Source organism: Budorcas taxicolor, chromosome 2 (genome assembly GCF_023091745.1).
Source record: "Budorcas taxicolor isolate Tak-1 chromosome 2, Takin1.1, whole genome shotgun sequence".
NCBI lineage: Eukaryota > Metazoa > Chordata > Mammalia > Artiodactyla > Bovidae > Budorcas > Budorcas taxicolor.
Window position 1 is genome coordinate 40,009,374 of NC_068911.1, and position 26,750 is coordinate 40,036,123.

At 46.3% G+C, this 26,750-nt stretch overlaps 2 protein-coding genes across 3 annotated transcripts; one reads left to right on the forward strand and one right to left on the reverse strand.

The window, feature by feature from the left end:
* Nucleotides 1-1,602: 1,602 nt before the first annotated feature.
* Nucleotides 1,603-7,604, forward strand: ZNF597 (zinc finger protein 597). The gene is given in 7 exon segments (XM_052652335.1): nucleotides 1,603-1,609; nucleotides 1,873-2,027; nucleotides 3,451-3,577; nucleotides 6,515-6,986; nucleotides 6,988-7,206; nucleotides 7,278-7,389; nucleotides 7,392-7,604. Coding segments are annotated over 7 exon segments (1,305 nt in total).
* Nucleotides 7,605-18,449: 10,845 nt separating this feature from the next.
* ZNF174 (zinc finger protein 174) lies at nucleotides 18,450-25,235 on the reverse strand. Of its 2 annotated transcripts, XM_052659531.1 has the most exons (4): nucleotides 25,161-25,235; nucleotides 24,012-24,685; nucleotides 22,832-23,042; nucleotides 18,450-19,433 (listed from the first exon to the last, which is right to left on the reverse strand). In XM_052659531.1, the coding sequence occupies exons 2-4, from the start codon at nucleotides 24,417-24,419 to the stop codon at nucleotides 18,832-18,834; spliced, it is 1,221 nt and encodes a 406-aa protein (XP_052515491.1). In that variant the 5' UTR covers nucleotides 24,420-24,685; nucleotides 25,161-25,235; the 3' UTR covers nucleotides 18,450-18,831. The 2 variants fall into 2 exon arrangements, with proteins under 2 accessions (XP_052515491.1, XP_052515489.1); XM_052659529.1 differs by lacking the exon at nucleotides 25,161-25,235 and having other exon boundaries at nucleotides 24,012-25,067.
* Nucleotides 25,236-26,750: the final 1,515 nt, after the last annotated feature.

Sequence of the window (26,750 nt, forward strand, 5' to 3'; positions counted from 1 at the left end):
GGACAGTATATTGGGAGGATCTGATTCTCCATTTTTCTGTCAGTGTACCCTGAGACTGGGCTTACCCACCAGAATCACAGAAGAGTGAGGTTTAAACCAAATTCTGGCTTACTTTCTGATAGTTAAGAGTCACTGGACTGCTCCTATTCCTGCTCCAGACACCTCTTCTCTTAGTGTTCCTGGGAAACTAAATCGATAACCAGAAACTTGGTAAGCAGGTTATAAGAGGAAGGGAAACAGTCTTTAAAAAAAAAAAAAAAAATTTAACCTGGGGCCCTGGCTTTGGGAGTGTGGAGTCTTAACCACTGGACCACCAGGGAAGTCCCTCAATACATTTTTAATTATGTTGGCATTTTATGTACAACTTGGTATCACATTTTTAAACTTACATTGGAAACATTTCCCCATGTTATCAAAAACTTCTATATACCATCTTAATTGGCTGCAATGTTTCCTCCTGCAAAAGAGGAAAAATACTTAGAAATTAGGTCATTTCCAATTTTTCTCTACTGTAATTCTTCATGTCTTCCCATCCATTTCCATTCATCTTTTTCCATTTTCAACATATCTCCATGGCACTTACTGCCAGCTGTCTCCAATATCTGCTTCCTCCCTCTCTGTCACTGTAATAGCACTTGTGCTTTTTAGCTGGGTGTGGGCTGTTCTGTGTACTACTAGCTTACTTGCCTCCTTCGAGCTAGGTGTGGTTATGTGACCTCTTGACTAAGATCTAGAGACTGGAATGTGAACAGAAGAGGTAGGTGCATCCTCCCAAGAAAATATATTGAGACGTACTCAGAATTTTCTATGAAGATAATATCATCCGTGTTTTTGCAAACACATTTGTAAACTGAAAACTTCTTTGAAACTGCCCTCTGAAGAGAGATATTCTGAGAGCTTCTGATATTTTTTCACCTGGGGAAGGCAAAGCTGTATTGATATACAGGCCAAAAGGTCACAAGCAATTAGTGCAGAGCTGCGGAAGGAGCTCAAATTTCTAATACCACACCCCTACACTACGGCACCCAGTGCCAGTAAAGAGAATATATGTGGTAATGGGGCAGATCGACTGTGAAGTTATTAGGTGGCCTACAATGTCCATTGAAGCAATCGGATGGCTCTACTGCCGCTTGAGGCCTGTTGTGGCTCTGAGCTCAATCTGGGACGGTTGGGCTGCATTCCCCGGGCACAATGCCCCTAGAATACTTTGGACATATCAGCAATCCCGCCTATGCCGACCTGAACTCTGCCCACGCAGATGATACCCTATTTACATTCCACCGCCTCGCAGTCCACCCAAGACACAGGTCAAGACTAGAACCCGTACTCCTGGCCACTCAGAGACCTCACCCCGGCTCGACCGAAGTTTAGGACCCATGGGACAATGCCTGCCGAACCCACATTTCAGAGCCGATACTCTTCGGGTACCGGATTCTCCTCATCTGCTTGCTCTCCTTCTTCCTTGAAACATTACGCCCCTCCCTCCGTGGTCAAGCTAACGTTCCACTTCCTCAGGTCGGCGGGTAGGGAGCTCACAGAGGAGACCCTGGTAGCGGAACCGGAAATGCTTGGGAAAACCAAGGGAAAACTATATCTCCCAGAATGCCCGGTGAGCCTCAGATCTTCTGTTAAGGCGCCCGATTGGTCGATATTCAAAAGGGACTAGCCCCTCTGAGATCACGCTAGCCAATCACAGGGCAGAGCTGCGGAAAAGCACGAGGATGGACCGCGTCCCGTGGATTTCTCGGCAGGTCTAGCGTAAGGGAGCGCAGGAGCTTAGTTGTGCATCGGGTCCCCGTCTCCAGTTTCAGCTGCGCGTTGCTTTTTCTTGCTTTTGCAGGCTTTCTGAGATTTTTAGTCTCGGAGCCCTAGGTGGGGCCCGACCAGGCCGGGAGTCTGCCTTTCCGAAGCTGAGCCCGGGAGAGGAGTTATCGCCTAAGGTCTTAAAGGATTCAGGGAAGCGAAGTGGGTGCGTGGAGGAGTTCGACAGCCGAATTGGCCCCTCCAAGGACTATTCTCCGGAGAAGGCAATGGCAACAACACTCCAGTACTCTTGCCTGGAAAATCGCATGGATGGAGGAGCCTGGAAGGCTGCAGCCCATGGGGTCGCTGAGGGTCGGACACAACTGAGCGACTTCACTTTCACTTTTCACTTTCATGCATTGGAGAGGGAAATGGCAACCCACTCCAGTGTTCTTGCCTGGAGAATCCCAGGGACGGGGGAGCCTGGTGGGCTGCCGTCTGTGGGGTCGCACAGAGTCGGAAGCGACTTAGCAGCAGCAGCAGGACTACTCTCCCCTCCATTATCTGCCCCGAGGTCCCTGTGGCGACTGGAAGAATGCACTACCACCACCCCACCCACCCCCCAAGATGGCATCCACACTCCCTACAACCATGGCCCAGATGAGACCAGGTCCCTTCTCTTGGTCCAAGATCCGGTCGCTCCTTTCTGGCCTCCGCCTGGCCTCTTGTAGAAGAGGGTTAGGCATGCCGGTCGTGATGTAAGGGCTCCTGATCCCCGTGAGCGCTTTTACCAAGCTGTCTTTGTTCCTGCCTAAGACAGAGAGAAGAAATGGCTAATCAGAACCGGCCTTTTAGAACCTCCAACTGGGAACGGGCGCATAGGAGACTACGTAAGAGTACCTCAGTATTTCTGAAATGCTGCTCAAACTTAAACAGTTTTCTAAGCTTTATTCCACACCTGTTGAATGAAGAGAAACCCCAGGTGGTTCTTAATCACACCAGAATTCTATAGGATTTATAGAACTGGTGAATGTAGCGAAGGAGAAATAGGCCTGGATATGACTGCGCTTAACAATTAGTGTCAGGAGGAAGAAGGACAGGGAAAGATACTGGGAGAATCCTAGACCTCGTGTTCGCTTTGTGATTCTTCCTGGGCTGCTCACTCATCTCCTTTCTCTTAGAGCAAGGATCCCCAACTTCCAGAATTTAATGTCTAATGCCTGATGATCTGAGGTGGAGCTGAGGTAATAACAGATGTAGAGTGCACAATGAATGTAATGTACTTGAATTATCCCCAAATCCACCACCTCCCCCTCCCCCCGCCTCTGGCTGTGGACAGGCTGTCTCCCACATAACCAGTCCCTGGTGCCAAAAAGAATGGGTAGCACTGCCTTACAGCAACGCTACTTAACTCCCTTGCTGAGAGTTGTTCCCTCTATTCTCTTCTAACAGACTCTTCCAGAACTTCTCAGAGTTTACCGTTTTGGTCCTTACACTGTTGCCTCCAAAATTACATCTATTTTTACTCCCTCCGTCCTAAATCCTACCTCCAGCCCTCAGAACCCACTCATAACCCCACCCCAGCGGTCAGATACCTTTTCCAACAAGCTCTTGCCTCTGATATTTCTAGCTTTTCTCAGCATTCCCAGACTGAGTAAGGTAGTAGCTTTCTGGCTTGGCCTGAGATGGGCTGTCCTGTTGTTTCAGGGACCAGTGTTGTTTGAGGACCTGGCTGTCTATTTTTCTCAAGAGGAGTATGTGAGTCTGCACCCTGCCCAGAGGTCCCTCAGCAGAGAAGCGACACAGGAGTGTTTTGAGGACAAGGCCTTGATTGGTAACACAATTGTTTCCTGTGTTTTGGAACTTTCTAGGATTCAGTTCAGTTGAGTTCAGTCGCTCAGTCGTGTCCGACTCTTTTCGACCCCATGAATCGCAGCACGCCAGGCCTCCCTGTTCATCACCATCTCCCGCAGTTCACTCAGACTCACGTCCATCGAGTCGGTGATGCCATCCAGCCATCTCATCCTCGGTCGTCCCCTTCTCCTCCTGCCCCCAATCCCTCCCAGCATCAGAGTCTTTTCCAATGAATCAACTCTTCTCATGAGGTGGCCAAAGTACTGGAGTTTCAGCTTTAGCATCATTCCTTCCAAAGAAATCCCAGGGCTGATCTCCTTCAGAATGCACTGGTTGGATCTCCTTGCAGTCCAAGGGACTCTCAAGAGTCTTCTCCAACAACACAGCTCAAAAGCATCAATTCTTCGGCGCTCAGCCTTCTTCACAGTCCAACTCTCACATCCATACATGACCACAGGAAAAACCATAGCCTTGACTAGATGGACCTTAGTCGGCAAAGTAATGTCTCTGCTTTTGAATATGCTATCTAGGTTGGTCATAACTTTTCTTCCAAGGAGTAAGCGTCTTTTCATTTCATGGCAGCAGTCACCGTCTGCAGTGATTTTGGAGCCCCCAAAAATAAAGTCTGACACTGTTTCCACTGTTTCCCCATCTATTTCCCATGAAGTGATGGGACCGGATGCCATGATCTTAGTTTTCTGAATGTTGAGCTTTAAGCCAACTTTTTCACTCTCCTCTTTCACTTTCATCAAGAGGCTCCTTAGTTCCTCTTCACTTTCTGCCATAAGGGTGGTGTCATCTGCATATGTGAGGTTATTGATATTTCTCCCAGCAATCTTGATTCCAGTTTGTGTTTCTTCCAGTCCAGCGTTTCTCATGATGTACTCTGCATATAAGTTAAATAAGCATTGCATATCTCATCCACTTGTTGGTATGGGAGAGTGGGACCTATCCTTGAATTATTTATGTGGAAATGACAATAACTTCAATGAGTGTGATTTTTCAAAGGGTGAGATGAGTCTTAGGCAAAAATCAGTAATTCCCTGGTGGTCCAGTGTTTAGGACTGCCCAGGTGGAGAACTAAAATCCGGCAAGCCAAAGGGTGTGGCCAAAAAAGGGGCAAAATTCCTGTCTATTACAGTGACTATGGTTTTGCATAAGACATGGCAGTACCTGGTAATCATTCCAAATATTTGTTATGGTCAATTCATAATTTTACTTGTGAAGTTCCATTAGTATGGGTTACTATTATTTGGAAATTTTTAAAAAGTTGGAAATTGCTTTAATCATAGGGAATGGTGTGCCTTTCTCACTTAAAAGGAGCTATATGTAGAAATGTCCCCATGCCTGAGTAAATTTTATCCTTGACTAGGGTTGACTATTTGAACTTTCCCATAACTCACATTTTATATTTTCTACTTCTTTCTTCATCATGTTGTTTTCCTCTAACTTCTTGAACATGTGAAGCACATTTATAATAGCTCTTTAAATGTTCTTTCTACTAGTTTTGTCATCTGTCATTTCTGGGTCTGCTTTTGTTGATTGATTTTGCTTCTAGTTCAGTTCAGTTCAGTCGCTCAGTCGTGTCCGACTCTTTTCGACCCCATGAATCGCAGCATGCCATGCCTCCCTGCCCATCACCAACTCCCGGAGTTCACTCAAACTCACATCCATCGAGTCGGTGATGCCATCCAGCCATCTCATCCTCTGTCGTCCCCTTCTCCTCCTGCCCCCAATCCCTCCCAGCATCAGAGTCGTTTCCAATGAATGAGTCAACTCTTCGCATGAGGTGGCCAAAGTACTGGAGTTTCAGCTTTAGCATCATTCCTTCCAAAGAAATCCCAGGGCTGATCTCCTTCAGAATGCACTGGTTGGATCTCCTTGCAGTCCAAGGGACTCTCAAGAGTCTTCTCCAACACCACAGTTTAAAAGCATCAATTCTTCCGCGCTCAGCCTTCTTCACAGTCCAACTCTCACATCCATACATGACTACTGGAAAAACCATAGTCTTGACTAGATGGACCTTAGTTGGCAAAGTAATGTCTCTGCTTTTGAATATATTATGGGTCATATTTTTCTGCTTGCTTCCATGCCTGGTAATTTTTTATTGGATGTTGGCCATTGTGAGTTTTATGTTTTTGGATGCTGGATTTTATTGTTTTTTCAGAACAGTTTTCGGACTTTGGTGTGGGGTGCTAATTTAAGTTACTTGGAATAAATATCCTTTCAAGTCTTGATTTTTGTTCTGTTAGGGTGTGTTCAGAGCAATCTTTAATCTAGGGCTGATTTGGCCTCCTGCTAAGGCAGTGTCTAAGGATACTGCCTGATGCTTTGTGCAGCAGGGACTGTCTCCACTTTGGAAGATGAACTACTGAAGTGTTTTGTGAACTCTGGAGATTGCTCTTTCTATTCCTTTTTGGTGGTTTTTTTTTGGGCCTGGGGTTGTTTCCTCACATGCATGTACAGATTAATATGCAGCCAGAGTCTTAAGGGGACCCCATCTAGATGCCCAGAGCTCACTGCCTGGACATCTGCCCTCTTCTCTGGTATTTTGCCATCACATTCTAGCTGCACTGACTTTCCTGAATTTGGTTTTCTTGAATCAGTAAAACCACTGAGGACTGGGTTTCCACACACTGCCCTGCAGCCCAGAAATCCTTTCTAGGCAGCAAATTGGGGCAATCATAGGGCTGTTGCTTTGGAAGGAAAAGAAAATCCCTTTTGGATTGACATATTGGCTTTATAAATTATGAATATTTGGGAGAACACTAAAAAGGAATGAATTTTTTTTTCTTTCTGGCAGGCCTGAGTTTTGTCAGCCATCCTACAATTTCCTGGTCCTCTGTGTAACTATAAGTAGTTTGTTCTCACCCCAGTACTACTTGAGAGTGTTTATATTTTGTTTTGTTTTTATCAGCAGAAGATGATAAGATTGAGGTTAATCAGCAGCTACATCTAGAATCTATGGGACTTGAAGAGCTTGCCCTAGAAAAATGTTCCCTTGCTGTACCCCTCATCTATTACCCAGAAAAATGCTCTGAGCATGGAGCTGGAAACTTTGAAAGGAAAATAGCAGGTGGAACTTGTGCTTGCAAGAAAAGGTTCAGAAGCCTTTTAGTTACCATTGAAAACCACACCCCGAAGATAGAACTAGCTCAAAGTTTAAGAACCAGAGCCCTTCTCAAGATTCTTCTATTTCCCAAAGAAGAAACCAAAAAGTCACACAAGTGTCCTGAATGTGACCAAAGCTTCAGTGATAGTTCATACCTCGTTTGGCATCAGAAAACACATGTAGGAAAGAAAAAGTGTAAATGTGATGACTGCAGGAAGATTTTCAATCACAGATCCAACCTGAGAGCTCACAGGAGAAACCACACTGGTGAGAAGCCATAATTGTACACAGTGTGGCAGCAGCTTCTGCCAGCCCTCGCACCTGTCTCAGCACAGGAAGACCCACCTGAAGGAGAAAATCCATAGGTATGGCATATGTGGAAGGGGGTTCACGCAGCTCCGGGGACTGCCACAGCATCAGAAAACCCACATTGCCACAAAAGCCGGCAATAAATATGTTCAGAAAACAAATCTTGCTTTGCCCGAGGAAAAGCACAGGTCAGCCACCCAGCAGCTGTGCAGTCCCAGCAGGAAATGCTTTGGGCAGCCCTCGTATACCTTCCCGGGAGAGGCCACAAGGACAATCTGAACACTACAGCAATTGAGGGGAAATTGCTTTCATTCTCAAAATTCAAACCCTTAAAGTGTCCCGAGTGTTCGAAGACCTTTCATTCTACCTCAGAGAGCTTATCTCTCATCAGAGCACTCACAGAGGGGAAAAGCCCCATAAACCCAAAACATGCACGGAAAGTTTTATTTTGGACTCAGAGCTTGCATGCCACCAGAAGAGTCACACGGGAGAGGAACCTTTTAAATGTACCAGGTGTGGGAGAAATTTCAGGTTGAAAACACATCTTACTCTCAATCAGCAAACCCACTCACAAAACACTGTGTAGATACAGCAAATTTTCATTAATGTTTTTGTTTCTCAGTATATGTACTGAAAACTGGAGCACAATTACCCCTTATGTGCCAGGCACTGTACTAAGCACTGTACACACATTCCATGTAATATACCATTTAATTTTCACCACAGCCTTGATTTAGACACCAAGGTTTCTGTTTTATAACCAAGGAAGCCTAGTCAATTTCACAGCCACTGAAGGCAGAATTCTAACTCAATTACTATCCAGATTCCATTTGTATGAACCAAAGAATGATACACAATTTCTAACTCTTGTTTAGTCTGCACACTCCATACTTTGTTTATCATTTAATTTACTCTTCAGAATAAATCTGACAGAAAAGGACTATCCTCACTTCATAAAACGGAAGTAGAGCCCACAGAGGGTAAAAGCAGTACCTTGCCCACACACAAAAATAGCAACGTACTGAAGCTAGCATTTAACCTTGGGTCTCTCAGCCACATTGTGTTGTAAGTTGGCATTTGCACCAGATGTTAAAACTGCAGGCAGCTGGGGACTGAGACAGGCGGGTAAGGACGCTCATCATGACGGCTGCCCTGTGCACATGCTTCACTCCCTTAGCACTTCATCCCAAGCCTGACTTACATGTATGGTTACAAAGCAACAGAGAGACTCCCCAGGACTTCAGGTTCAAACCCCATCCCTATAATCAGAGATTGCAGACTCTACAGAGTACAGCCTTTAAGGTTTTAGTTGAGTTTTGGTTTTTTAAAAAAAGGTTCTCTTCTTCAAATCTAAAGGAAGCTACATATAAATTGTTTAATCAAAATACTTGAAAATATATAGGTCTCTAGATACTACTGTTACATATAAATACTGGAGCAAAATATTGTTAAATGGAATTGTTGTTAACGTTAAAGAACCAGAGGTTCTGAGCCCAAGGAGTTGAAGGAAGCAGTCCGTGTCCATCAGTGAGACACATGCTGTTTTTATGATGATGGCTTTTTTACCCTTCTGTTTACAGTGTTAACTGACAGAGTCCACTGATGGTCATTAACGCAGAGATATCATTAGCCTACCATGTTAGTTTTAATGAATATTTGGATGAAAGTTCAGGATGAAAAACTAAGTGCAGAAGTTTATTGCTAGGAACAATTGGTTCACAACATTTTGCAGCATGGATGTTGACACATGCAGAATGAAAACTTTGTACTGAGGAAATCAACCATTGAACAAATGTCATGGGTTTTGTTATTGATGTAGCGGTGAAAATGTGTATCAAACAAGTCCTTAATGTGATTGCTAGAATATCAGGTTTGTAATAGCCATCACTGATGAAAACAGCATTATTCCAATAACATTCAGATGTCAACGTTTGACATTTTGTAATTTAAAAAACTGTGGAATTGTTATTCTTGAACTAAAAGTAATTTTGTTTACAGCTTTACTGCAGTAGGTAATAGTCTATTCACATCTCCCCATTTAACACAGACAATGATTAACGCAGTAATTCAGGGAGTTAAAACTAAAAACAAGTGACATTTCACCACAAATGACATTCTGAGTCTGACCTTGCAGTTCTGTATAATTAAGTAGCATTGTTCTGATGACTACAACATGATGTATAATGATACTGCAGATTTTGCTCAAAGTAATCTGCCAATTTACTGCATATATGTGCTAAGCAGGTTACAGTTTATCTGAATAAAGAGTCTATTTGAAATTGTTCATTAAACTTGTTATGCCTATAGGATTTCAGTTGGAAAGTGTTTTTGCTTGGACCATCTGTTTAAAAAGTGAATAAATTATCTTCATTAGAAATGTGTATATCCATTGTTTTTGTTATGCTCCGAGCCCGTATCTCCGAACCGACCGAGAGAGCAAGGCCACCACAGTATTGCAAACGCAAGAAGGGAGTTTGTTTATTCCTAGCGCGCTAGGGTCCAAGTCTCATCCCACACAAGGGAATCTGACAAGAGCCGCGAACAAAGAAGTATGGCGGCTTATATACAGGCAGTTCTTTGTCTCAGTTACAGGAGTAGCTGGCGTTACATGATTGGCCAGGCAGGATGAGCGCATATCCTGTCTCTTTCTGGTAAACATGACTCAGGTCCTAGAGACCGTCGTTTGGTCCCTAACAGTTTTAGTTTTGCAGGTTGAGAAAGCTGTTGATCTGATATCAAGATGACTTGATATTTGATCCATCCTTTCAGGGCCCAATCTGACTGCAGGAGTTCTGTCTTATTTTTTGATATCTTTCCTTGTGTAGTCCGAGGAGGGTGGGGAAATGACTATCTATCTATCTATCTATCTATCTATCTATCTATCTATCTATCTATCTAAACCTGAGAATATGCTGCAATCTCTAGTTCCTTTGGACCCCTTAGAAGTATGTCTGTTGGAGGCACTTGTGCTGTTTAATATTTTGACTTTTACAGTTTTTGGTGTATTCGCATCAGTGCAGGCTCTCACTGGGCAGTGCCTGTCTTATCTGATGTGCCAATTTGACATCTAATAAATGGTTTTTTTAAATGAACGCTGGCAATGAGGTGAACTTTAATAAAAAAAATTTTCTTTACACTTCCATAGTTTTAGATGGCAATGAGATGAATTTTGAAGACCGGCGGGATTGTGGTTTGCAGGGGGTTAACGAATGACTTCGGGCCATTTCATAATGGAGGTAAAACGGAAGTCAGAAGAAAATTCCAGAGCTACTCCAGGAAACTGCATTAGAATTCAACTTCCTTTGCAGTCTCTGCTCCACGTCGGCGGCACCTCCGACCCCGCAGGCCAGCGAAGACCCGCGTGCGCCTCCACCTGGAGCAAGGACTAGAAGCAAGACTCGCGAAGTGGGGCTCGCACGTGAGTTTGCGCGGGCTCGGAACAATCTTGCGGCCTTTGACCCGAGCTGTGCAAGCCCGCTGCAAATACCAACGAGGCGAGACGCGCTAGAGCGGCCCACAGGCTGGGAACCGGAAATCGTGCGCTTACTTCCGGCGCTCTCTTTGGGCGGTACATTTGCGCGCTCCTAGAGCAGCCAGAGTGTGGGGAGCTGCAGGCTCAGTGAGCGCTTTGCCTGGCTCCCGGCCAACCCCTACTACCCAGGGAGAGGAGGCCTCTGCAGGGGCTGGGCGGCCGGGTGAGAGTGTTTGCCGAGGTTCATGGTGCCCAGGCACCAGCGAGAGGGTTAGGTGGGTGTGACTATCCGTCACCCCCAACCCTGGATCTCGCACGACTATGCGCCGACTGCCCCGGGGACGGGAGGAGCTTGATGCCACCTCCCTGGCCCTAACACCGTTTTGGCAACGCGAAGTTACGGGTGCTCCCTGCCTCTTTGAGTTGTCAAAAGGCATACTTTGACCTCACTTGCCCTGGGTATGGTGTAGTCGGCCAGCTAAGGAGTATTGCTGCCTGTCCAGTGCTACAAATCTTGAGTGTTTAGCCAGGGTAGTCAATGACTTTGAACAAGCCCTGAAAGGAATTCAGGGCGGAGCTCAGGAATTGGGCACTCTGCTATGGGAAAACTGGCAGAACAAACCTTCAGATAATTAAGATATTTTTAGGAGAAAATTCTATGAATCCAAATTCTTATATCTTACCGTACTTAGAAAAACACTAAAAACATTAAGATACCTGTTTCTTTCGAATTAACAGTACTTTCTAAGAAGGGGTGTGCTGCATACCCCCCCCTGTGTTAAAATCACATATATCGTGACCTCACCCCTAATTTCTCCAGAACAGTTTCTCAGAGCTGAGAAGCTGTTTCCCCAGCTGTAGTCCTTAGTAAGACACTGAATAAACTTGATTCACAACTTTTAAGTTGTGTCTTGTTTTAAAAGTTGACACTTCTTTCTAGAATTAATGCCAGTCTAGCATGACTTCTGTGTGCTCCCAGCCGACTTCTAGCATCCTTCTGGTTTGAGTGTAGCCTGGGATCACCTGCGTGCGTGGTTCCCTGCTTCCATGACTACAAATACCTCCCTTTATGTCTAGCTCCAACTATTCCTGTGTCCTGCACCCTAAATCCCTGTATTCAACTGCCAATAGGAGATCTTCCTTTGGGGTCTCTGAGGCATCAAAACACATGCCCAGTGGAGTACTACTCTGCCATAAAAATGAAATGATGCCATTTGCAGCAACATGGACGGACCTAGAGATTGGCATACTAAGTGAAGTAAGTTAGAGAAAGACAAATGTCATATATTACTCATTGTGGAATCTAATTTTTTTTTAATGATACAAATGAACTTATTTAGAAAATAAATGTTACATACTCACAGATGTAAAAGATAAACTTATGGTTACCAAAGTTTGTGGGGGGATAAATCAGGAGCTTGGGATGTGCATACACACATTCAGTTCAGTTCAGCTCAGTCGCTCAGTCGTGTCTGACTCTTTGCGACCCCATGAATCGCAGCACGCCAGGCCTCCCTGTCCATCACCAACTCCCGGAGTTCACTCAGACTCACGTCCATCGAGTCAGTGATGCCATCCAGCCATCTCATCCTCTGTCGTCCCCTTCTCCTGCCCCCAATCCCTCCCAGCATCAGAGTCTTTTCCAATGAGTCAACTCTTCTCATGAGGTGGCCAAAGTACTGGAGTTTCAGCTTTAGTATCATTCCTTCCAAAGAAATCCCAGGGCTGATCTCCTTCAGAATGCACTGGTTGGATCTCCTTGCAGTCCAAGGGACTCTCAAGAGTCTTCTCCAACAACACAGTTCAAAAGCATCAATTCTTCGGCGCTCAGCTTTCTTCACAGTCCAACTCTCACATCCATACGTGACTACTGGAAAAACCATAGCCTTAACTAGATGGACCTTAGTCGGCAAAGTAATGTCTCTGCTTTTGAATATGCTATCTAGGTTGGTCATAACTTTTCTTCCAAGGAGTAAGCGTCTTTTCATTTCATGGCAGCAGTCACCATCTGCAGTGATTTTGGAGCCCCCCAAAATAAAGTCTGACACTGTTTCCACTGTTTCCCCATCTATTTCCCATGAAGTGATGGGACCAGATGCCATGATCTTCGTTTTCTGAATGTTGAGCTTTAAGCCAACTTTTTCACTCTCCACTTTCACTTTCATCAAGAGGCTTTTTAGCTCCTCTTCACTTTCTGCCATAACGGTGGTGTCATCTGCATATCTGAGGTTATTGATATTTCTCCCGGCAATCTTGATTCCAGCTTGTCCTTCTTCCAGTCCAGCGTTTCTCATGATGTACTCTGCATATAAGTTAAATAAGCAGAGTGACAATATACAGCCTTGACGTACTCCTTTTCCTATTTGGAACCAGTCGTTCTTCCATGTCCAGTTCTAACTGTTGCTTCTTGACCTGCATACAGATTTCTCAAGAGGCAGGTCAGGTGGTCTGGTATTCCCATCTCTTTCAGAATTTTCCCCAGTTTATTGTGATCCACACAGTCAAAGGCTTTGGCATAGTCAATAAAGCAGAAATAGATGTTTTTCTGGAACTCTCTTGCTTTTTCCATGATCCAGCAGATGTTGGCAATTTGATCTCTGGTTCCTCTGCCTTTTCTAAAACCAGCTTGAACATCAGGAAGTTCACGGTTCATGTATTGCTGAAGCCTGGCTTGGGGAATTTTGAGCATGACTTTACTAGCATGTGAGATGAGTGCAATTGTGCGGTAGTTTGAGCATTCTTTGGCATTGCCTTTCTTTGAGATTGGCATGAAAACTGACCTTTTCCAGTCCTGTGGCCATTGCTGAGTTTTCCAAATTTGCTGGCATATTGAGTGCAGCACTTTCACAGCATCATCTTTCAGGATTTGAAATAGCTCAACTGGAATTCCATCACCTCCACTAGCTTTACTATATATAAAATAGGTAACCAACAAGGACCAACTGTATAGCACAGATAACTCTACTCAATATTCTGTGAAAATCTATTTGAGAAGAGAATCTGAAAAAAATGAATATATGCAGATGTATAACTGAATTACTTTGCTATACACTTGAAACTAACACAACATTGTTAATCAACTATACACCAATAAAATTTAAAAAACAAAAAGCAAAAAACCCCCAGATATCCAAAACCAAACTCATGCTATTCGCCTTTGATCTGTTTGCCCCCAGTATCTGGCGCCATGTGCATGCAATTGCTCATGCTGCCAACCAATACTCCTTCCTTTGTGCCTTAAACTTTCAGTCATCAAGTCCTGTGAATTCTACCTCAAAGCTATCTCTCAAATCTAACTTCTTCGGTATCCACCCTTATCCAACAGCACTGGCCTGGACCGACAGGAAGGCAAGGACAGGCTTTCAGAGTTGTGGGGTTGACTGTAGCCAGATGCTGCAGATTAGCACAAGCCCGGAGATAACAGACACTCAGGAGATTACTGCAACAGAGTGAGCGAAAGATGAGGGTCTGAAGGAGGGGTCACGGGAATAAGGAAGATGGCGTGGCTTCGAGACAGATTGAGGAGGAAAAAGTGATGATTTGGTGGAGTGAGAGAGCAGGGAGTCAGAGATGACTCAGGAGTTTTTGGTTTGGGTGACTTGGTGGTTGGTGGCTTTGTGGAGAGAAAGGTTGCTTCTCATGAGTTTACAGTTTCTCTAAGCTTTCTAGGGAAATTGTTAATCACAAACAAGGGGGACAGCATAGCTGTGTTCAGTGCGATAGAGAAGAGGTATGTTATGCTGTGAGAGAGGTTGCGCCTGGCCAGCAAGATGAGCTGACAGCTAAACACTGACTTGACATCATGATTGGAGGATTCTGGAAAGGGCACAGGGTCGTAATGGAGAACTCTGCAAAGGTCTTAGCTAATGTGTCAGCTGACCCCATGTATAGTAAGCTTTTCCTGATCACTTGTACTGTTTTTGGTGAAAAAGAGCCAGAAATGGGAGAACCTATATGCCCAAGCACACCTGACAGAGAGACCAGGTTCAGTCCCAGCTGGTATGAGGCTATCCCTTGAGCCATAAGATGGTTGCAAACTCCGATTCCCTGGAATTCCATTCCCCGGGACTGGAGAGCCTCCTGATAAAAGATACCACCTGGGGGCAGGAATCCAACCTGCAAGCCCACCATCCTGGTCCTGAAAGGCTCCTGTCAGTGCATTAGGCCCCTCTGCCAGGATAAGGCAACTGGGCCAGAGAGGCTCTTAGTCACCTCCGGAGACTGTGCCATCAGTGGCTAAGGCCAGAGATGCCCACCCAGGAGCAGATGCTGGAGCTCCTGGAGCTGGAGCACTCTGGCCCGTCCTAAGAGATCCACACGGGTTCAGTGTCACACCCAGAGGGTGACAAGAGGCAGCAACCCGGATGGAGGATTTGCAGTGACAGCCCAGGAACCAGGATGCTGGGCGAGAAGGGCCAGAGACCCAGAGAGTGAACACAAGGTGGGTGATAAACTCCTCTCCTTGGGATGTTACCCCTCTGCTTTCTCTTCCCTGGGGATCCTGTGTCCAAGGCCTCCAACAAGAATCTACACCATTGATCTGAGGGTCACCTTTATTTTGGTCCAAGAAAGAACCAAATTTTTGAGGTTTGATGGGCAGCTCAGAGTAGACCTGAAAAGAAAACTAGGGAGCATTCTGTTTACACCCTCATTTTACTGATAAGGCAACTGAGGTGCGAGCATCGCAGAGCTCAGTAAGTGGCTGCCTGAAGCACTGGAAATGGCCCCGGGCTCTTCAGTCTCCCCCAGTGCTGACCTTATTGTCCCAGGCTGTCTCCTGGTCAAGTTCAACTGCAGCAACACGTGTGTGATTAGCCAACTCCCTGTGAAGAAGCAACTTTGGCGTCTCTCAAAGACATGGATCTGGTTGTACAACTTTGTGACTATAATTTTTTTAACAACCCACTGAACTTTGTACTATAAAGGGATGAATTTGGGGCTTCCCTGGGGTCCAGTGGCTAGGTATGACTCCATGCTCCCAAAGGAGGGGGTCCAGGTTCAAACCCTGGTCAGGGAACTAGATCCCACATGTTGCAACTAAGAGTTTGCATGCTGCAATGAAGATTCAAGATGCCGTGTGCTACAACTAAGACCCAGTGATGCCAAATAAGTAACTATTTTCAAAAGAGGATGAAGTTATGGTATATAAATTATATCTCAATTGAAAAAATTGTCTTTGAAGTAAAAAAATTGAAATAAGTATTTTAAAGCTGCAGTAAAACATTTAAATGTAATATACAAAATAATGTATCAGAGACATAAAAATAAGTTATGCTATCAGCATGACATATTTTTGTATTTTTGTGCAGACCTGATAGTAAAGCTGCTTTTGCCTTTTCTGTGCAGAGTATCTTGTAAGATGAGCTATTAGAACCATCAGCATTCGCAACTATTGATCTATGTGCATTGCAATTTTCTCAACAGTATGCAACCAAACTAAAAATTAAATAAACCAGATGTTAATATAAGAATGCAGTTCCCAAAAGGATTTTTAAAAATACTGTAAAGACATGTCCTGGTTTAGGCACTATTTCCTTGAGTAAAACCCACCTGTTGCAAGGGGAAAGTGTCTTACAGTTTCAAAGGACTGCGCATAGGAGAGTTTTCCCTGGGGTTTGGGGCAAGGCTCCAGACTGAGCAGGAAATCAAGATGAAAGAGGAACAGGTGCATGAATACGCTGTGGGGGAGCACTTCCCACTCAGCTCCTCAGCAGACTCAGGGTGAACAGTCCTTTGGGATCTAACTAGTTGCCCCCACCGCCTCCGCCCACCCCTTACTCTTTATTCTTTTTTTTTTTTTAACATTTATTTTTATTTATTTATTTTGGCTGCACCCGGTCTTAGCGGCATGCAGTATCTGGTTCCTTGACCAGGGATCCAACCCAGGCCCCCTGCATTGGGAGCTTAACCACTGGACCACCAGGGGAGCCCCCCTGCGCCCTTAACTCTTTAGAAGCAACTTCTCCATCAGAATTTTCTCCTTAGCTCCGATTTCTCCCCGTGAGGGCATGTGTCTGACTTCTGGTGTGATCCTTGACCTCCGATTCTCACAATCCTGGATCAAAGAGGATTCTTATCATCTCTTCCAGAAGAGAGCCTGTTTCCCAGGAAATCGTCCTGCTCAGTGTGGTAAGTGCCTCAGAAGTGGACACACAGAGGCATGTGCTCTGGAGGTGTCTGGGTCACTGAGGTACCCTGAAGACACATTGCGCTGGTGGACTTCTTCCCTGCATTCAGGAGTTCAGATGGACCGATGTTTATGGAGCCTTCCTGTGGGTCTGTAACATGAGCCCCCTCCTTCCTGACCTCTGCAACGGCCCATCCCCTCTCCAAGGTATTCACAGAAGCAACCAGGGCTCCAGGTGCACAAACCTAAGTGGCTGTTAAGTCCAGCTTCTTAGAACTTAAAGCAACTAGGATGCCCCTCCAAATAAAATGTTGCACCTTATGATGAGTTCCCCTGTCCATGAAAATTTCTAACAAGAGCTCAGATGACAGCTCATCAGGGTGTGGAAGAAGAAACTACGCAACAGGCAGTTTGGAGAATCTTTGTTTTTCCTCCAGTAAGATGCTGTGATTTTTGAAAAGGTTTGTAAAGAGGAGTATGGAACAGTTCATCACCTCCCACTTCTTCTGTTGGTCGGTTCTGCCAGGGGCAGCCGTGCCCACTGGTCCACACTGCCATAGTGGCTGGACCAGACCTCAGAGCCACCCTGAGGGGTCCAGATCTCTTAATGGGTGAGGCATTTATGCCCCATGGAGACTTTTGCCTTCGAGTGCGGGGGCATCCACCATGATGGAGGCAAATACCTCGGATCCTTGCATTTAAACTTTATAAAGTTGAAGAAACAGGTTTGAAAGGGGAACTAAAGTTGGGGTTGAATCTAGGTCTGCCCAAAGCCAAATTTCATGCACACTAGGTGCTTTGATCTGAATGTCTGTTTCCCCTAATTCTTATGCTGAAAACCTAACCCCCAACATGATGGTCTTAGGAGGTAGGTCATGAGGATGGAGCCCTCATGAATGGGATTAGTGCCCTCAAGAGAGATCCCCTAGAACTCCCTCAGCCTTTCCACCATGAGGAGACACAGCAAGAGGACAGCCCACCTGTGAACCAAAATGTAAACACCTGAAAACTCTTCTGAACACTGTCTCTAGCCTGGACAGCCCCATTTCATATGAACTATGCAGCTCTCTGCAGCATCACCTCCTGGGCTCTGCCATTTCCTGAGACTGTGCCTCTCGCAGGCTTTTGTGGCTCTGGCCTCTTCCACTAGTGAAAACACACTGCTCCTGTTCTCCCAACAAGGCTGATGTAATTGTTGGGAAGGGGACCTCAGACTAGTCTGAAGGGCCACTGAAAATGATGGGGCAGACCACTGGGCTCCCATTAATTATCTCTTAGCCCAACAGACAAAATGTTTTGTCCTCCTGCATTCAACATACTGCCACCTTTTTTCATTCCTGGAAACTTAACTGAGACATAATTTACATGTTGTAAAACTAATGAACGTGTCAGTGATTTTTAGTACATGTTCTGAAATAATTTGGTTTTAGAATATTTTCATCATTCCAATCATTTTGTTGTGCTTAAAGCTACTGGCCTGAGTGAGAAAAGACACTAGGAAGGACTCCCTTTGCGTCTCCTTAGCAGTCTTACTTCTGGTAGCTTCTCCCTATCGCTACGGGTGGGGGCTATGGCAGCCATGATTTTATTTCACCAAATCAACAGTGCTTTGATATAAAAAGATCCCTCAGTGTGTGTTTATTTTGTTAACATCACCAATACTTGAAAACCCCTCCTCACACAACCAGATCCACACTTCCACTTCACGCATCTTTGTTATGAACAGGATGACAGGAATGACAGGAAGAATATTAGGGGATATACATTCCAATGAACTTCTGCTTTGAAATTCTTGCGGATCACTCATTTTTATTAAAAGAGTACGCGCATGATAAAGATTGTCAGGTATGGAAGCAAATGCATAACTATATGTAAGATTTATCCTTGAACACAGTTAGAGGATATATAAAGCAGCAGGGGGAGAGTTAACATCAAGGTGTGGGGCACACCTGCAGGATTGTCCTGATTCTCCCTCAGTGGGACTCCCCGCTCTCCACCAGACACCCCATTGCTCTCTGACCCAAGGCCCAGATCTACCACTTCTTCCCCATCACCAGACATGTCAGGTCCCCTTCAGCCTCCTCCTGGACAGGCACCCCTTGCTTTCTTCCTCGTAAGTCACACAGACAGTCTTTGTGATTTACATGCGAGCAAGGGGAAGGAGGAATGCAAGTACCTTCCTCGTGAACAGCAAGGACTCAGGCCTGCCTGCCCTCAGTCCCCATGGTGAAGCCTGTGATGCTGGTGAAGGTTGGAGCTCTGGCGAAAGCTTTTCCCACACTGACCACACTGGTATGGCTTCTCCCCGGTGTGGATCCGCTGGTGCAGCTTCAGGGTGGATTGCCGGCCAAAGCAGTTCCCACACTCTCCGCACGTGTAGGGCCTCTCCCCCGTGTGGACTCGCTGGTGCCTTTTCAGCTCTGAATTCCACGTGAAGCTTTTCCCACATTCATCACATTTGTAAGGTTTCTTTGCCGAGCGGGCCGGCTGGTGACTGAGACGCTGCAGGCGGCTGCTCAAGCTCCTTCTGCTCCCCTTGCTCTTCTTCAGCTCTCTCAGTGGGTGGCTTTTCAGTGGGGCACCAATGTACTCCAGTTCCCTGCAATGTCTCTGGTAGTGAGCAAACGGCTTCTGGGCGCTGGGGGGGCTGACCTGCCTCTGGGACAGCCGGGGCTCACTCAGACTCATCCCTCTGGGTTCGGGACTCTGCAGGCCACTCCCTTTCGGTCTGCCCACTGACAACACACATGGCTTTGCCCCTTTAGCCCCTTCCTGCTGTGGATTCTCCTTGTTGTCACTTTTCGTCCTGGGGGTCTCTACAATTAGAAAGAATATGCTTCATTTCTGGGCTTTGAAGAAAGAACCTTAGTAAAAGAGCTCTGAATACACACACAGTTTCTCAATATTCAGTTCTCCACTGGGCTGCTCACATTAGATGCATCTGGGGCACCTGTCAACCAAGCGGGCTGCCCCTGCTTCCCCACAGTTGCCAGGTCAGAAGCTCTGGAGGTAGGACCTGGAAGTCTGCAGGTAACAGGGGGAGCCTGGGGGTATTCTGATTTATACTAAAGTTAGGAACCATGTTCTCCAACTCCTGCCTCCTTCCTACCTTTGGGAAAAGGTTTAGGAAAGGAGAAATAGGGGGAAGCAAGCCCATCAGAAACTTCAACACTACAAATACACCCTCACTTATATGGACACTGACCACCACTCTCTCTTCAAATAATGATAAATCTAGTGAGTGTGGTGTTTTTGCTCATTACAAGGTTGACAGATAGCATATGTCAACTGGGATATGGGCCAGTCATGTACCCTCATTACAGAAACTCTGTAACTTCTGACTACCAGGATTAGTGGGCAAGTTGGAGGATTCCTGCCATGTGGAAGACCTATTCAACATGGCAGCCACTAGCCACATGTGGCTACTGAGTACTTGGAATATGGCTTGTGTGACTGAGAAACTGAATTTTTATTTAACTTTAAATTAAGATTTAAAAAGCAGCCCACACAATTATGGTCAATTGCTTTTCAACAAGGTTGTCATGGTAATTCAATCGGGTAAAGATGTCTTTTCAGCAAGTGGTGCTGGAACAACTGGATTTCTATATATAAAAGAATGAAGTTGGACCCTGACTCACAACACAAAAATTAACTCAAAACGGATCAAAGATAAAAATGTAACAGCTAAATCTCTCTCTCTTTGAATAGAACAAAGGTGTAACTCTTTGTGACACTGGATTAGGCAACAGTATTTTAGATACGTCACCAAAAGTACAAGCAAACAAAAAGATAAACTGGACCTCCTCAACATTCAAAACATTTGTGGTTCAAAGGATACTATCAAGAAAGTGAAAAGATAATCCACAGAATGGGAGAAAACATTTGAAAATTATATACGAGGGGACTCCCTGGTGGTCCAGTGGTTAGGACTCTGTGCTCCTAACGCAGGGGAGCGCAGGTTCGATCCTGGGTAGGAGAACTAGAGCCCACATGCTGCAACTAAGACCCAGTGCAGCCAAGTAAAAAAAAATTAAAAAAAAAAAAAAAAATTATATATGAGAGTCTGGTGTCCAGATTATGTAAAGAACTCATAACAACAATAAAAAGACCAACCTAGTTTAAAAATGAGCAAAGGATCTGAATAGACATTTCTCCAAAGAAGATATATTAATACAATTGGCCAATAGGCACACAAAAAGATGCTCAACAGTGGTAGTCATGAGGGAAATGATTCAAAATCTCCAAGAGACTCATTTCACACCTAATAGAATGGATATAATCAAAAGCACCAACAATAACAAGTGTCAACAAGGACGCAAAGAAACTGGAATCCTCACAGACTGCTGGAAATAAAATAGTGCAGCCACCTCGGAAAAGTCCAACTCAAAAAGTTAAACAGAGAGTTACCATAGGACCTGGGCTTCCCTTGAGGCTCAGCTGGTAAAGAATCTGCCTGCAATGTGGGAGACCTGGGTTCGATCCCTGGGTTAGGAAGATCCCCTGGAGAAGAGAAAGGCTACCCACTCCAGTATTCTGGCCTAGAGAATTCCATGGACTGTATAGTCCATGGGGTCACAAAGAGTCAGACACAACTGAGAGACTTTCACTGTCACTTTCACCATGCTGCTAAGTTGCTTCAGTCATGTCTGACTCTCTGAGACCCCAGAGACGGCAGCCCACCAGGTTCTCCCATCTCTGGGATTCTCCAGGCAAGAACACTGGAGTGGGTTGCCATTTCCTTCTCCAATGCATGAAAGTGAAAAGTGAAAGTGAAGTCGCTCAGTCGTGTCCAACTCTTAGCAACCTCATGGACTGCAGCCTACTAGGCTTCTCTGTCCATGGGATTTTCCAGGCAAGAGTACTTTCACCATAGGACCCAGCAATTCCGCTCCTGGAATTGGTACTGGAATTTCTCTTGGTATAGACCCAAGAGAAATGAAAACAGACACACACAAAAACTTGTACACAAATGTTCACAGCAATATTATTCATAACAGCTAAAACGTGGAAACAACACAAGTGTCTGTCAACTGAAAACAAACAAAATGCCCGCAGAGTGGAATATCATTCAGCCCTAAAAAGGAATGAAGTACTGACACATGCTGAATATGTTAATTGCTCAGTTGTGTCCAACTATTTACAACCCCAGGGACTGTAGCCCGCCAGGCACCTTTGCCCATGGGATTCCCGAGGTAAGAATACTGGAGTGGGTAGCTATCCCCTTCGCCAGGGGATCTACCTGACCTAGGGATCGAACCCGGATCTCCTGCACTACAGGCAGATTCTCTGCATTGCAGGCAGGTACCATTTGAACCACCAGGGAAGCACACTGCTATAACACGGGTGAACCTTGAGCATTAGACTTCATCCACTCTGGAATCAAATAAAAGGAGATAGAGACAGCTTGCAACCCAGCTGCCTCTGCTAAGGCAGAAGGGAGTACATATGGTCAACTTTCTTCAGGATCATGAAGGCCAGGTTATGAGGCAGAACCTCAGCCTGGACCACAGAGCCTTCTTGCTAGATGCCCTAGGTCTCCATTCTTGAGTTTTGAGAATAATCAAATCAAAGTGTTTCATTAACATCACAGGAGGAGGAAGGGGCAGAAAATAATACCAACAGAGTCTTTTTTCTCTAATGAGCAGAACCTTGTTTAGGGCCTTTCTAAACACGGGACCGTTTTAAGTGATGAAACTCAGCCACAGCTTGAATGGAAGTTCATCAGTGGTCATATGTGAATTTGTCTTCACTATGGCATCATTGACTCAATGAACATGAGTCTGAGTAAACTCCGGGAGTTGGAAGTTGGTGATGGACATGGAAGCCTGGTGTCCTGCAGTCCATGGGGTCACAAAGAGTTGGACATGACTGAGCAACTGAACTGAACTATCAGCAGCTCTGAAAGGGACCAAAAAGCAGGCACTAAAACAATCCTCTGTGTACTGGACTGTCAAACAGTCATGAGAAGAAAATGGTAATAGCACACTTACATATAGTATTACTACAATTCCAATTAATGAAGTTTGTTAGGGAATCAAGGTCTACTATTACATACCACGGAGCAAGCGTCTTTTCTCCAGATGCTTGCTCCATATTGTTCCATACAATATTGAAGAAAAGCTCAATACCTAGTCTGTGGCTTTTCAGAACCCTCAGATGCTTTGATAGAGACAAAGCACTGATGAGAGGGAAAGAAGACACACAGAGTGTTTACCTGTCTCAGCCAATCTGGAGGTTGGTTCCTGGAGGAGCAGGGATTTTTCCCAATGAGGGGGACTCCGCTGATCCTGAGATCCTGCCTGGGATGTCTCCTCCCTGGGATATCTCCTTGGAGTTTGTGGTTGAAAGTCTGGCAGTTCCTGTTCTCCCAGCTGGGATCCAGTTTTCTCCAAAAGCACCTTCTGGCCCTCCATACAAACAGCCACCTAGGAACAAGTCCCTCGCGTTAGAGAATAACTGGAGGACTGACTGAGGGCAGCTTGACCTCTCACTGCTCTGTAATGACTGTTGTTCCCTAGAAATTTCTGATATGTCTGGGGTGGGGGGGGGCGGGGGGGGGGGAAGGTGTCAATTGTGATAGAGACTGCTGAAACTCTCTAAGGAAGCAAAGGGAAGGATGTGTAGAATGACCAAAAGGAACCTGCTCCAAATCAGCCGATACTTCTGAGTAAATGTCCCCACAGCTTGGCCCGTTCTCAAGGTCTGGGTCAAAATCATCAGAGAGCAGGCACCAATATGAGGGTCAACCATGACACCCATCCAGCAGGTTCCTACCCTATAGTGCCCTGCTTCTGCTGGAAACAGGCTCTGTAGGATTAGGAAACAGTATGGGAAGAGGCATTAAAAACCACCCTTATCTATAAATTATTCTGCCCAAGACACTTTGATTAAGGAAATCTAAGTAGTGATAGGGCTCTAAGAGAACTGCCCTAACCCTGTTCCCTAACTGCTTCCTCCCTAGGCCCCTACTGGGGTCTAACTTGGGGGTGGGAGTTGGAAGGAATACTGGTCAATTGAGCTGGAGTTCCCTGAGTCAAAGGCAATATGCTGGGACAAGAGCTAATAAAATGCCCCCAAAATCAAATTCCTACCAACAGTATGACCCTTGTCTACCAAGAATCTTGATTGTAGGAAAGCTTCAAGAGGGATGGGTTGGGGGAGATCTGTCAGCAGATTCAAGAGCTCTACTTTCTCACTGGAATGCCTGTGGCTGCGTTTTCTGAGAACTTGTTACACTTCCCCTCCCAGTAGGGGTGAGGGAAGTAGGGTTCCAAACAGAGGCCAGAAGCAACGTTTGAAATTCTGGACTCCTCTCTCTAGGGAAGGGTCCAGAGACCAAACACGAACCAGATGAAAAAGAAATCCTGGGGACGACAAGAAAGTACCCTCCTTACCCACTGCTTTGGTCCCTTGGCTGCTCGATGAAAATCTTCCACAAGGGTCACGATCTCCTTGCTGCTCACTGGACATCGATGCCTGGCCCGAGCCTGGATCTCCGCGGGCAGGATGTTCAAGAACTGCTCCAGCACCAACAGCTCCAAAATCTGCTCCTTGGTGTGCACCTCGGGCTGCAGCCACTGACGGCACAGATGCCGGAGGTGGGAGAGTGCCTCCTGGGGTCCAGACGCCTCTTGATAACAAAACCGTCTAAAACTCTGGCGGGAGAGCTCAGGATCCGGCCAGTCTTTTTGCAGAGCGGGCTCCCGTTTTTCTTCTAACTTTGCTATTATATGTCTCTCCTGCTTGGAGGAAGCCTGAATATGGGACTGTGAGCTCAAAGTTATCTCCATCTTAGCCGCCATTTTTGGGCTCAGGAGCCAGCGTCTCTCTCCTTGTAAACAGGTCAAGCCTTCGAGACCATGGCTCTGAATACTAGAAAGATGCTAGCAACGAAGGTCCTCTGAGGATGTTGGAAAGGAAAGGATGCAGACAGAGGCTCCTCGTTCGCTGGCCTTGAGCCCAAACTTCTGACGACAACACAGTCCCTGGGAGTGGGAAGTTTTTGTTTTCCTGCCAGCGTCTTGAACTGTCTTGCAAAGGCGAAAATTCATAATGTCCTAAAAGGAAACTGGGGGAAATACTGCTTTCATTTTAGCGACAAGCACAACAGGTCTCAGGGGAAATGCGCAACGGAACCAAATGGGCTGGCAGGAATTCCTGGGAAAACTTCAGATTGTCATCCAGGTAGCCTACACCAGCTCTCTCGCATCCTCCTCAGGCCGACCTCCAGCATCTCGCCGGGAGCTACAGGGCGAGCCCAGGCAAGCCCCGGCGCACGCCGAGGGTTGGGAGTTAGCGGAAACCTCCTGCGGGCGAGCACGGTACCCGGAGGCGCACCGGCTGCTCGCCCCCGAGGCACTGAGGCCCAGCCGCTCCGGCCTCTGAGGACGCCGGGCTTCGCACCCCAGCTGGCCCGAGCTCGGCGAAGCTGCAGCACTCTGGCGCGCGGCTCGATTACGTGGCCGGTACGAGCTGGGGGTGGCGCCTGAGACGGCAGCGCGATCAACAGCCCTGCAACCCGCGCCCACCTGCACGCAACTCACCTCTCTGGGGACCCGGGAGCCACGGCTGGGGGCGGGGCAGAAGCCTCTCGTCGCGGACACTCCCACGAGCTGCTGTGGAATTCTGTCACGGGAGGACCCGCCTCCTCCGCAGAGGGATTGGCTCCTCTGAAGCGTCCTACCTCATCTATTGGCTTCTGAGTCTACCGACGCTGGCCGCTGTCGCAGTGCAAGCCGGGAGTTGCAGTCCGTTTGCAAGACTCGCGAGCAAGCGCAGTGGACCGATCCGAGCCCGCGCTCTGGGCACCGACTTCCGGCCCCGAGGCTGAGCGAGTCTGGGGAGTCGTGGATGTGTCTACCCGTGATCGCTCAGCTTCCTGGCGGCCCGGGGCTCTTCGCTGGCAGTCGTCGCAGAGGCAGTTGGGCCGGGACTGTCCCGATCCCTGTGCTCGAGCGCAGACTCCCTCCGGCCAGTGACCCTGCCCGTCTCGCCCCGATAGTGCAGTGGCCGTCTGCGGTCTTGTTTCCTAGTCTTCAGCTGCAGGTCCTAACCCAGCACCGAGTGCACCAGGAGTACTCAGGGGGGCATCCTGGATGACGAGTGAAAAGTTAATCAGCCCGACTCCACATCTTTTTTCTACTTTCCGCGGAGCGTTTTGGCTGTCGCCAGAGAGAAACATTTTTGAGAGAGTATTTTTAAATGAACTAAGAATGGGATATTAGGAATCATTTAGAGTGCAGGCTCCGCCTTCTGCATGGAACTAGAGTAGCATTCATTGAATTATTCTTCACCGAGAGAAGGTGTGGGGTGTATGGAAAGGTGTAAGACAAGGAGTGTAGTTTCTAGTCCTGGCCTTGCTGCCAAGGGACTATGCTCCGTGATGCTCCTTCGTTAAAAAGCACTGCTCACAGTACAGTGCTTTGGAAGAAAGGCAACCTGAATCCGTTTTTTACTCCTATAAACAGACTTGGGCCTTTGGAGGAGGCTTGGAATGGAAAGTGGCACATAATTGTAGAAAGCTTCTATCTTACATTCTCCCAATTTAGCAATTTCCAGGAAATTTGGAAATTTTCTCACCCCAGCTGTATGTAAAATCCCAGAGAATTCTGACAGGCCCAGCCTATGTGAGTTGCCCACTCCTGGGGTTGAAGGAAGGGTACTGTAATGATAGCCCCACCAGAGACAGTGGAATAGAGAGGGACTTTTTCACAAAGGGAGAAGATGCTTCTGTCAGAAGTGGGGAAGGAATGCTGGAAAATAAATATGTTTCTTATCCACACTGTGTGTGTAGCGGTGGTGGTGGTGGGAGGAGGGTGTGATATTAATGAAGAGGTTAATACTTTTCCCTCCTAAGAAAATGAAGACTTGGCAAGCTGGGTCCAAGCGTCTGGGAGTAGGCAGGATAGGGACAAGCCACAGGCACGTGGGGAGCATGAGTAGGGACAGATGGATGACACTGTGAGGAACCATTTGGGGAATTCATCCACAGAAATCGGGCTAGTGAGAAAAGGATGCTTCTTGATATTTTTGGTGCTTTGGCTCCTTGGCTTGGATTGGAGAAGGAGTAAAGGAAAGGACAGAAATAAACAGTAAGAACTAGAGTGAAGGAATAGGGGGTGATTTTATGTTGT